General features: G+C 40.6%; 1 protein-coding gene across 8 annotated transcripts; it reads right to left on the bottom strand.

The window, feature by feature from the left end:
* Positions 1-5907: 5907 nt before the first annotated feature.
* On the bottom strand, positions 5908-12162 carry LOC127435744 (calcitonin gene-related peptide-like). 8 transcript variants are annotated; one of them, XM_051689399.1, is made up of 6 exons: positions 12121-12162; positions 9444-9483; positions 8242-8333; positions 7997-8128; positions 6496-6651; positions 5908-6320 (listed from the first exon to the last, which is right to left on the bottom strand). In XM_051689399.1, exons 2-6 carry the CDS (start codon positions 9447-9449, stop codon positions 6281-6283), a joined length of 426 nt encoding a protein of 141 aa, XP_051545359.1. In that variant the 5' UTR covers positions 9450-9483; positions 12121-12162; the 3' UTR covers positions 5908-6280. The 8 variants fall into 8 exon arrangements, with proteins under 8 accessions (XP_051545359.1, XP_051545354.1, XP_051545355.1 ...); XM_051689394.1 differs by lacking the exon at positions 12121-12162 and adding an exon at positions 10963-11186; XM_051689395.1 differs by lacking the exon at positions 12121-12162 and adding an exon at positions 10963-11186 and having other exon boundaries at positions 5908-6317.

Genomic DNA, 12162 nt, shown 5'->3' with positions numbered 1-12162 from the left:
CTGGCTTGTTTATTTGATTAAATTTGGGCTCATGTAGCCCACTCTCTGGCCCACCCTGTCACAGACGAAGACATTTTTTTTACATTCAGTAACGGCTATCAGTTTTTAAAACTATCGGCAGATAAAAACAGTATTGCCTGTCTTTCAAAACATTATTATCCGCACAATCCAAAATCAGTCGATCTCTAATTCGTAAACAGTGTACAATATACACTGGCGGCCAAAAGTTTGGAATAATGTACAGATTTTGCTGTTTTGGAGGGAAATTGGTACTTTAATTCACCAAAGTGGCATTCAACTGATCACAAAGTATAATCAGGACATTACTGATGTGAAAAAACAGCACCATCACTATTTGAAAAAAAATCATTTTTGATCAAATCTAGAGTGGCCCTATTTCCAGCAACCATCACTCCAACACCTTATCCTTGAGCAATCATGCTAAATTGCTAATATGGTACTAGAAAATGCCTTGCCATTATATCAAACACAGTTGAAAGATATTTGGTTCATTAAATGAAGCTTAACATTGTCTTTGTGTTTGTTTTTGAGTTGCTACAGTATACAATAGACTGCCATGTCTTAAGATCAATATTAGGTCAAAAATGGCAAAAAATAAACAGTTTTCTCTAGAAACTCATCAGTCAATCATTGTTTTGAGGAATGAAGGCTATACAATGCTTGAAATTGCCAAAAAACTGAAGATTTCATACAAAGGTGAACACTACAGTCTTCAAAGACAAATGACAACTGGCTCTAAAAAGGACAGAAAGATATGTGGAAGGCCAGATGTACAACTAACAGGGTTGGATAGTAACAAAATTGTCACATATTCCCTGTTTTTTGTCTTGACTTTTATGTTGAAATTCTGGTTTAGTTCCCTGTTCCTGTTTCCTGTTAGTTTTGTAGTCCTTTGTAGTTTCTTTTCATGACTGGTTTTCCCCTGATTGTTTCCCCAGGTGTTCCTCATTCCCTTGTTTTCCCTTGTGTATTTTAGCCCTTGTTTTCCCCTGGTTTCTTTGTCAGTCTTCATCTGTATTATGCTGTGCTTTGTTCCCTGTGTTTTGTTTCATTATGTTCTGAGTTACCTGGTTTACCTTTATTTTATTAAAAAGGCTGCATTTAGATCCTTGTTCCTCTCCTGTCTCGTCACAGAAAGACTGACCCAGAAATGGATCTCGCGACCGTCAGGATTCTGCTTCTTCAGCAAGAGAACCGTCCAGTTGAGTTTTTAGAGCTGGCAAATGTAATGCACTATCCAGACTGCTCTCTGGTGGTTTTCTTCCGGGCTGGTCTGAAAAGTGCACTGAGGGAACTCATGCCTCCGGCTGATCCTCACTGGATGCTCGCCGATTATGTGGAGAAGGCTCTGGAACTTAGCGGTTCGCCTTATATGGGAACATTCTCTGAAAAACCGGGAACCCCGGGCCAAAACCTGCATCCCTGGCCCCTGTCGCGAAGCCTTCCCCGGCCCCTGTCTCCAAGTTGTATGATCTGCCACTGATGTCGGTGCGTAGGTCCATGAAGACCCTACCTCAAAAATTGTCTGCGCCCACGCCTGCCACAGTCAATGAGCCAGTGCCCACGCCTGCCACGGTCAACGAGCCAATGCCCATGCCTGCCACGGCCAACGAGTTGCCAGCCTCGTCCGTCCCAGAGCGAGCGTTGCCAACTTCGGCCATCCAGAGGAGGAGGAAGAGAAGAAAACTTTCCGTTCCCAAGTGTCTTCCCATGTACACGACCACGGAGGTAGTTTCCGAGTCTCCTCCCATGCCCACGACCACAGAGGTCATTCCCAAGACTCATCCCATGTACACGACCATGGAGGTCATTTCTGAGTCTCCTCCCATGCCCACGACCACGGAGGTCATTCCCAAGACTCATCCCATGTACACGACCATGGAGGTCATTTCTGAGTCTCCTCCCATGCCCACGACCACAGAGGTCATTCCCGAGTCTCCTCCCATGCCCACGACCATGGAGGTCGTTTCCGAGTCTCCTCCCATGCCCACGACCATGGAGGTCGTTTCCGAGTCTCCTCCCATGCCCACGACCACGGAGGTCGTTTCCGAGTCTCCTCCCATGCCCACGACCACGGAGGTCGTTTCCGAGTCTCCTCCCATGCCCACGACCACGGAGGTCGTTTCCGAGTCTCCTCCCATGCCCACGACCACGGAGGTCGTTCCTGAGTCTCCTCCCATGCCCACGACCACGGAGGTCGTTCCTGAGTCTCCTCCCATGCCCACGACCACGGAGGTCGTTCCTGAGTCTCCTCCCATGCCCACGACCACGGAGGTCGTTCCTGAGTCTCCTCCCATGCCCACGACCACGGAGGTCGTTCCTGAGTCTCCTCCCATGCCCACGACCACGGAGGTCGTTCCTGAGTCTCCTCCCATGCCCACGACCACGGAGGTCGTTCCTGAGTCTCCGCCCATGTTCACGACCACGAAGGTCGTTCCTGAGTCTCATCCCATGTTCACGACCTTGGAGGTCATTTCCGAGTCTCTGCCCATGCCCCCGACCACAGAGGTCGTTCCCGAGTCTCTTCCCATATTCGTGACCATGGATGTCATTTCCCATTCATCCAGGACTCTTTGTCTCGAGCCTCCCACGGCTCCGCCTTCCACGGCTTGGCTCCCCCAGAGACTCCTCCTACAGCGGCTCCGCCGCCTGACCCTGTCTCGGCCCTGCGGCCGCCTCCCAGGCCTCCTGACCCTGTCTCGGCCCTGCGGCCGCCTCCCAGGCCTCCTGACCCTGTCTCGGCCCTGCAACCGCCTCCCAGGCCTCCTGACACTGTCTCGGCCCTGTGGCCACCTCCCAGGATTCCTGAACCTGTCTCAGCCCTGCGGCCACCTCCCAGGACTCCTGACCCAATCTCCACCTTGAGGTCATCTCCTGGGTCTCCTGGCCATCCACCTGATCTGCTCTGGTCTCCCTGTTCTCCTGGCCACCCTCCTGATCTGGTCTACTTGGTCCTCCGAGCCTGCAGCATCACCCTGGCTCTCCATTCTTCTGGCTCCGCCTTGGTTTCAAGCCTCCATGACTTTGCCTTGTTCCTCTGCTCCCCTTGCCCCTTGTGCCCCCTTGAACTACCTGTTTTCCCCCACACCCCATGGACAATTTGTTTTTGTTTTGTTTTTTGGAGTGTCTGGAATCCGCTCCTTAAAAGGGGGGCTCTGTCACATATTCCCTGTTTTTTGTCTTGACTTTTATGTTGAAATTCTGGTTTAGTTCCCTGTTCCTGTTTCCTGATAGTTTTGTAGTCCTTTTTGTAGTTAATTTTCATGATTGGTTTTCCCCTGATTGTTTCCCCAGGTGTTCCTCATTCCCTTGTGTACTTAAGCCCTTGTTTTCCCATGGTTTCTTTGTCAGTCTTCATCTGTATTATGCTGTGCTTTGTTCCCTGTGTTTTGTTTCATTATGTTCTGAGTTACCTGGTTTACCTTTTTATTTTATTAAAAAGGCTGCATTTAGATCCTCATTCCTCTCCTGTCTCGTCACAGAAATACATGTAACGGGAATACGTATTTAAAATACAAAATATAAGTAACTGTATTCCACTACAGTTACAATTTAAATAAATGGTATTTAGAATAGTTACATTCAAAAAGTATTTAGATTACTGAACAGATTACTTTGCATTTTATTGTCATTTGTCATCATTTCTTTTTTTTTTCTGGAAAGACCTTTGATATTAGGGCACAAATCGTATTCTTGATCATTTTTGTATTGTTTTCCTGTTTAATTTGATTAATCTTGTTTTAGAAACAACACTGCATAAGATATTTAGGTTTTTCAGAGAATGTATTTTTAACACGTGTATTTTGTCTTACTGTACTGGCAGAGTTTTTATAGTCAAAACAAGTGAAAAACTCTACCAGTGCTGAAGAAGTAATACAAAGTATTTAGAATATGTTACTGACCTTGAGTAATCTATCAGAATACGTTACAAATTACATTTTACAGCATGTTTTCTGTAATCTGTAGTGGAATACATTTCAAAAGTAACCCTCCCAACCCTGACAACTAAACAAGAGGATAAGTACATCAGAGTCTCTTGTTTGAGAAATAGATGCCTCACATGTCCTCAGCTGACAGCTTCATTGAATTCTGCACGCTCAACATCAGTTTCACGTACAACAGTAATGAGAAGACTCAGGGGTGCAGGCCTTATGGGAAGAATTGCAAAGAAAAAGCCCCTTTTGAAACATAAAAAGAAAAGGTTAGAGTGGGCAAAGAAAAACAGACACTGGACAACAGATAATTGGAAAACAGTGTTATAGATCTTAACCCCATTGAGCTTTTGTGGGATCAGCTAGACTGTAAGGTGCATGAGAAGTGCCCAGCAAGACAGCCACATCTATGGCAAGTGCTACAGGAAGCGTGGGGTGAAATGTCACCTGAGTATCTGGAAAAACAGAGCTAGAATGCCAAGGATCTGCAAAGCTGTCATTCCTGCACATGGAGGATTTTTTTGATGAGAACTCTTTGAAGTAGTTTAAGAAGTTCTGAATTTATTTATTTTTTTCAAATTGTAAGTAATTTTTCACGTTATTAATGTCCTGACTATTTATTGTGATCAGTTGAATGCCACTTTGGTGAATAAAAGTACCAATTTATTTTCATAAGAGCTAAATTTCATCGCTTCTCGGCCTTTTGGCTAAGAGACAGTGATCGATTCTCGGTAGGGCAGTGGTAGCTCAGCGGTTAAGGCTCTGGGTTACTGATCAGAAGGTCGGGGGTTCAAGCCCCAGCACCACCAAGATGCCACTGTTGGGCCCTTGAGCAAGGCCCTTAACCCTATCTGCTCCAGGGGCGCCGTATCATGGCTGACCCTGCACTCTGACCCCAGCCTAGCTGGGATATGTGAAAAAAGAAGAATTTCACCGTATATGTGCAAAATGTATAATGTGTGATAAATAAAGAAAATTATAATTATTATAAATTATTATAATTATAATTAATTATAATTATAATTTGTACATTATTCCAAACTTTTGGCCGCCAGTGTATATGTCTTAAGGGTTTTAAACTTGCAGATTCCCTGTCACTGTGTAACAAAAAAAAACAGTTTATACAGACGCTGAATTGCTTCTTTGTGGTAGTTTATGTCATATAAAATATATTAATATTGTATGTATAACTTTCATGAATAACCCATTAAGCATTATTGCTTATACAACGCTTATTAGACAGTTAAAACTGAAACTACATGAATATAGTTATTATGAATGTCATGAAAGTTTGAAAGATTTAAATGCTTATGAACTAGCTACTAATCTGTTAAGAATTAGGCCTAACTAAAGAATATGTTTGTTAATGCAAATGGAAATATATAGTGTCATCAATATAATATTAGTTTATTAGTGGAGATCCATCAGGACTGATGTAGTTTGGTGCTGCCTGTAAGGTTAAGAAATAATAATTTGAAAAAGGACATCCTTTGTCATGTATGAAGAATCTTTTGTTAATTAATTCTGTAGTAATTTTTAATGCATGCATGCTCTGTTGTGATACATTATCAGTTGTATCAACCTGAACGTGAACACCGACTGTGCCCCTAAATACCGCTAAGCGCAGCACCCCCCAATCAAACCCAACTTAAAACCTCAAGAGGTGGGGACCCCCCATATGACTTGAATCAATTCGGGCACTGGGAATGATGCTAAATAAAGTCCCACAGGAAACCAGAGAGCTCATGCTTATTGTGTTTGTTCATAAAGCTGAACCTGATCCCTTGATATGATCGAAACCAAATTGTGTTTGCTTACGGCTTTGTCTACCAACATGCATTCACAAATATACTGTATATGAAACTATGAAGTCATGGCATGTGTCCCTTTGTGTGTGTCAAGAAAAACACTAATCTTCAATCATCTGTATCTAAAATACATTTAATCTTGACATTTAAAACAATCACCTTGTCAATGACTGAAATTTCTTCCATTTATTATCAGGAGCTTCAAGCATAAATTACACAAACGTGTTTTACATGAAGGCACAGTACAAAGCCATTGTCTTTGTAAGGCTGGATTTATTTTGACCCCACAGAGATGGAGAATAAACACTGATGTCTTTATTAATCTGATTTGTTTCATATAAAAATCTATAGATTTCTCTGTCAATACATATGGAAACATAACATAAGTGCAGGAGTGCATTTTTAGAATTCTCTGTTGTGTGTAAAAAACAAAAATGGCATGAAAGTCATCATTGCCGAGGATGTTGTTATTAACTGGAAAAGTGAACTGATATCTGTTTTTCTGGTTATCCCATTGTCTCAGACTGAACGTGATACAGTGTTGGCCTCAGATTCACTGCTGAAATAGAAAAGAGACAATCAGAAATTCATGTCTACTAAGTACTACCTATGCTTACATGACATGATTTGTAGGATTTTGCTCCCATGGGTAATACGGAGAGAATCTGAATATTTTCAACAGGTTTTCCTGTTATTCACAGAGGTGTATTGAGCACATCTGCATGACTGCTCACATCTGAGGTTTTCTCCTGCGACGGCCGAATGCTTTGGCGCCTACATTGGTCGGGATGAAGTTGCTGTTGGCGATTCCACCGGAGCGGCTCAGGAAGTCTGCCAGACGGTGAGTGACGCAGGTGGCCGTATTACACGCTCGCTTCTGTGCTGTAATGCTGCTTTTACAAAGACAAACAAGAGATCAGAAGGGAGCTTGCAAAATTAACGTACATATAAATATTATGCATTCACATTATTTATGGACATATTCAACAAAGCATATTTATATAACTATAAATATTACATTAACAATCTACCTTATAATTTTATCACATTCACAGATGTGTCCGATGTCTTACCTGTAGAAATCATGATGTTTTTTTTTTTTTGTGGATGAACTCAATATTAATGTGTATAAATACAAATAAAAAAGTAATAAGTAGACAAAAAAGAGTTTCCTGATATAAAAATAAATTTATTGAACTGAAAACACATGAAGGAAATTATTCCATTTTAAATGTGATTATTATCAGTGGATGTTGCCTGTATAATACAGATATTCAGTTATTCAAGTGTCATGTGTAAAATGCAAAAAAAAAAAAAAATGACTCCTGAATTTGCATTTTTCATTACGTATGGAAGAAATTTAAAGTGGATGCATATATATATATATGCCGAAAGAAAGAAAGAAAAAAAAAAAAAGAGCAATGCAACCAGGCATTTGTGTGCAATCAGTAAAGCAGGTAGAATCCACATGCAAGGGGAATGCAGAATACAGAAAGTGAGACAGTTAGATGCTGTTAAATGTTTCTTCATAGCTCGTAAACTGATTGCCTTCAAGCAGGCTGCGTTTCTTGCCGGGTGTACCGGCGCCCACGTCCGTCTGCGGGAACGTTTGTAATTTGTGCAGCTCCTGGGAGAGTTTTCCCAGCACGCAGGTGCTGAGATTGGAGCAACGCTTGGACAGGAATCTGCCCCGGCTGTCAGGAGAAACACACATGCACACATCACTGACATGCAGCGTCCTGCATCCACACCACTGTTAGTATAGAGCCCTTCACTGCATGCAGACGCATTCTTACTTCAGAGTTCTTTTCATATTGAGAACAGGTTAAGAAAGAAACATGCTTGCTTTTGAGGGGTTTTTAATATAACATGCTCTGCATCATATGCTAAATTATTTTCAGAGGTAAAACTAGAAAAACAAAACAACTGGAGTTAACATGCAGACATTCCATTGAAAGTAAAGATTGACATGCTATTGTTGTTGTTGTTAGAACATTTCCATGAAAGGGGCTTTGGCAAGCAAACAGGGTTTAACAGCATTATTCAAATTCATCCGTGCAGAAAGACTGACACAAATCTCCATACCTCCTCACTTTACTAACTTCATTATTCATTGTGTATAGCATCTATTTTGATCGCTTCTTGCAGAATGAAACGCAGGAGTTGATTGTATAGAAATAAACAGTATTTTCCTAATTGAAAAAAAAAAAATCCTGAATAATGCTGAATTGGTACCTGTTTTCATCATTTGTCGGTTCCAGTTCCTCTGCTGTCATCTGCACTACATTTTTGACTATAGCACTCAATAATCGCTGAGTTTCATAATCCATGAGCGCGAGTCTGTCTGTCAGAGATTCGGAACCAGCTCTGAACAAAAATATAACACAAAGATCTTGATTGATTGAGCCTCCAGAGTGTAATGCATAATCCATGAGCTCATTTCAGTGACAAATAGAAAGACAAATATGGTAGAAATGTACCTCACTGGGGCAGCATCTGATTTGCACATCTGGCACACGACTACAGCATAAGCAACAAGGAAGGCAGAGATCTTCAACATAAACATGGTACCCTGTGACAATAAAAATACTATTTTAATGGAAAGGTTCAATTATGTACATACAGCTAAGGGAAAATGACATTGCTTTTCATTTAAACCATTTCTGATTTAGACCTGTTCAGAACTTCTTCCCATAAAGAGTGGTTTTCCTCCTCTCTGACAGATCTCTTTCCATTTAGTTTGGTCTCTGACTCCATCAAAACTCTTCAAAACATCTATAAACCTCTCTCTCAAATTCTTAGACATTAGTAGAAGTAAGCAACAAAACCCTCCTCATGCACCACATCAACCCAGTCGAGCCAAACATGTAAGTCAATACTCCCATATCCAAAGGGACTGCAAGTTTTCATAAGTCTTACCTCACCTTGTACGTTTACGCCTTCCTGCTCAATAAAAAATATCGATTCTCTGAACTTTAAGACCAGTTTGATTCTACTGTGTGCAGCTACAATGTTCAAGCCCCTATATATTGACCATGAGAAATTATGTATTATCTGTGTAGGTGTTTAATAATCTTGCATCATCCAATCATCAGACAGATAGGCACCAGGCAGCCAATAATCTTCTTTTCCACGGCTCCAGTGCACTGATAAAGTCTAAAAATGTACTATGACGTTATTGTTCAGCCACTAAGTGCTCCATTCACTAAACTCAACTGTAATTTGAACTTTTTGATATCAGCATTTGCATCTACATTCAAGTCATTCAATTAACTAAAATGAATTAATGCCCATGTGAGAGACTGCAGTCTCTTCAATGGGCTCTAAGAGGAATCAACTCAGAACTTGTTAGTGCCGCCATCTTCTGGTGAGAAAGGTACACTACAAGACATTACCTCAGAATTAAGTTCTGTCAAACCATGTTTGTTCTATAATAGAACACCAGACAGCACTTTTATGATGAATGATGAAAGTAAAACAAGTAGTTTTTGCTAAATTTTAGTGGGAATCTTAGTGGAGCTAGACTAAACTAAACATGATTAACTAATCAGTAAGTAATAGCGAACTGATGACTGAGGTAGTTCACTGTTAGGTAATCAAAATTACTGTATTAGATTTATTTATTGAAACTATTAAAGGGATAGTTCATCCAAAACTGAAAATTCTCTCATCATTTACTCACCTTCATGCCATCCCAGATGTGTAAGGCTTTCTTTCTTCTGCTGAACACAAATTAAGACTTTAAGAAGAATATCTCAGCTCTGTAGTTCCAAACATTGCAAGTGAATGGTGGCCAGACCTTTGAAGCTCCAAAAATCACATAAAGGCAGCACAAAAGTAATTCATAAGACTCCAGTGGTTTAATTCATACCTTCAGAAGGGATATGATTAGTGTGGGTGAGAAACTGATCAATATTTAAAGGGTCACAACAACCCCTGTTTCAGCAAAGTTGAGTTCTCACCACATTTTTAAAAGATGCACTCAAAGTGGGCATGATCACTAGTGGGGTGAGGGGAGAAGGGGGAGTGAACCCAACAACTGTCTGATCCAGTAACAAAATGCACAAATAAATGATACACTGTTTTGTAAGCTGACAATACATTACTCACACTGGAAATTTATATCTGTAATTTAATACGCAAATAAATGCCAAGCCATGTACTCGAAAATATATGAATGTTTTTTACACTTTAATAACTTTTGAGACTTATTCCAAGACAACGATTTACAAATAGAAGTGCTTAGACTGGTTAACACACTCACATTATGGATGGATGGAGGATGGATGGATGGATGGATCGAACATGGAGGCATGGTTAGCGTTTGTGTCTGGGACAATCAATGATAACTGCGTCTCAAACGAGTCCCAGTCGCAGACAGTCCACCTCACCGCATATGTCGAAACATTCATGTTAATAAATGCGTGCTGTACGAACATTTAAGAAATGTTCCCTTTGACTGAAAGCCTGTCCTGTCTTTATGTCATCAGCGCGGGAGGGATTTTGTGTCACGGTACTATCAACTTTCTCAACTGCACTTGAGAGTTTGAAGCACTGGTCACGTGCATGGCAATGACACTGACAAACCTGCAGCTGTCACTCGTCAAAGGGTAAAGGCCACACCTTTTCATGAATAATATCAAGAACACCCGTGACGTAAGGGCCCTGAAATTCAATGGAAAGCCTAAACGTTGTACGTCACGTTCTGTGACGTTGACTCCATCTTCATTTAAACCCGGAAGACGAAAATAGCCCGAAGAATCCCTAAATTAACCCTTTTCCTCTTGAAATTAAAAATAACGAATGCTGACATTATCTACCCTTGAGTGCAAGACATATACATCTGTTAACATAAAAAAATGTGTTGTAGTGTTTCATGACCTTTTAAGTCCTTTTTTCTCTAAATCTTCATATTCGCTTTTAAGATGTGTGGATTTATAGAATCAAGTCCAATTTTTTTGTGTGTGTTCAGATGGCAAGTGGAGGAAAATCACCAAGTCTTGTACCACTTAGAAAAAGGAAACCATTGTTATTAGCCTACATCTGAAAAAATTATTTTGGTCAAAAATGACATCAAAATCAATTTACAAGCAAACACAAAAGAAGCCTGAGGAGTGTTGCACGAAGCTGCTGACAGAAAATCTAAACTAACCGCAAATTTACAGCAAATTTGTTGCTCGTTATTTTCAGATGCAAATTACCTTTTGATTTGCCACAAAAGTTTGTCAGAAGTTTGCATCTCTTCGTCGGTAGTGTGAACATCCCTCAAACCTTTGGCAACAATATACAATTTGCCGCAAAGCTCATTTGCGTGTGAAAATGATCAGTGGCGAATTTGCGGCAAATTTGCCATGAACTCTCGATTTTCGTAACGGTGGTTTCAGTAGCTACCAAGGTAAGGTTGAGTTTAGTTTGAGCAAACTCTGGTTTTCGAGCGAAAGAAGGTGGGTCAGTTTTTACCATTGTTCACCAGCATAGCGTCTACGACTGTCACGTGATAAAAGAATGAATGACTCGGACCAGGGACCGGTTGCACCAGCTACGTTACAACTTAGCCTAGTTGTGGCGTAAATGGGCACTAAGTCACAATTTACGCACTACTAAATATTTGAGCGTTGCACCATTAAACTTAGGTAGGACATAACCCTATGTATAAACTAAATATTTACGAAAGACTCCGACCAGGAGTAACGGTTGGAATAAAAAAGCAGACTGATATTCAGTGATATAAATGAGCTCATATAATGCGTGACAGGCATAAATCCTTTCGACATATATGATGATGTTGACATTTCGTTTACATATACGAGAGAAAAAAATTATATAAAAAACTTACTACTTCAGCATGAAACCGATCTAACGGTGCACTTTCCCGTGTACGGTGTCAAGTTTCAACATACACGATATATATGAGCTATTAAAATGAATAAATGTCTATTTTTCCAGCCTGTTGTTTAGGTAATTATTTATTTAGATACAGTTATTGAATATTGTTATTTACACAGGGCAAATATACTATTTATCAGATCTACTTTTAATACGTAGTATTTTAATGGGGATATAATTTATTACAGCTGACAGTTACGTGAGCAAACACGGTTTGAACATCAACCGTAACAAGATCAAACTGAAACTGACGGCTGTTTAACGGTTCTTTGTACAAATTTCAAGGCTGTTTATTGGATCAATACAGGTAAACTTCATATTATGTGACTACGCATTACTTTACGGAGAGCTTACGACCTACTAGTTAAGTCTTGCCTTAAGAACAGGTGGTTCAACCAAATTAAGCACCGACTTAGTTACAAACTAACTAGTAGTTACTAAGCCCTTAGTGTAAACTTTGCATCCTAACTTACGTAAGAATTTACGCACAGCTGGTGCAACTACACCCACAGGAC

The sequence above is a fragment of the Myxocyprinus asiaticus genome, chromosome 46 (genome assembly GCF_019703515.2).
Source record: "Myxocyprinus asiaticus isolate MX2 ecotype Aquarium Trade chromosome 46, UBuf_Myxa_2, whole genome shotgun sequence".
Classification (NCBI taxonomy): domain Eukaryota; kingdom Metazoa; phylum Chordata; class Actinopteri; order Cypriniformes; family Catostomidae; genus Myxocyprinus; species Myxocyprinus asiaticus.
The sequence above is the reverse complement of the archived record's forward strand: the minus strand, read 5'-3'. Positions and strand labels throughout refer to the sequence as shown.

Coding starts and splice junctions, on each gene's coding strand:
- LOC127435744 (XM_051689394.1), bottom strand. CDS start 11,000: ATGCAAACTTCTGACAAACTTTTGTGGCAAATCAAAAG. Junction 9,484..10,962: donor CTTTTGTGGCAAATCAAAAG/GTAATTTGCATC, acceptor ATTTGTGTTCAG/CAGAAGAAAGAAAGCCTTAC. Junction 8,129..8,241: donor TCAGATGCTGCCCCAGTGAG/GTACATTTCTAC, acceptor ATTTTTGTTCAG/AGCTGGTTCCGAATCTCTGA.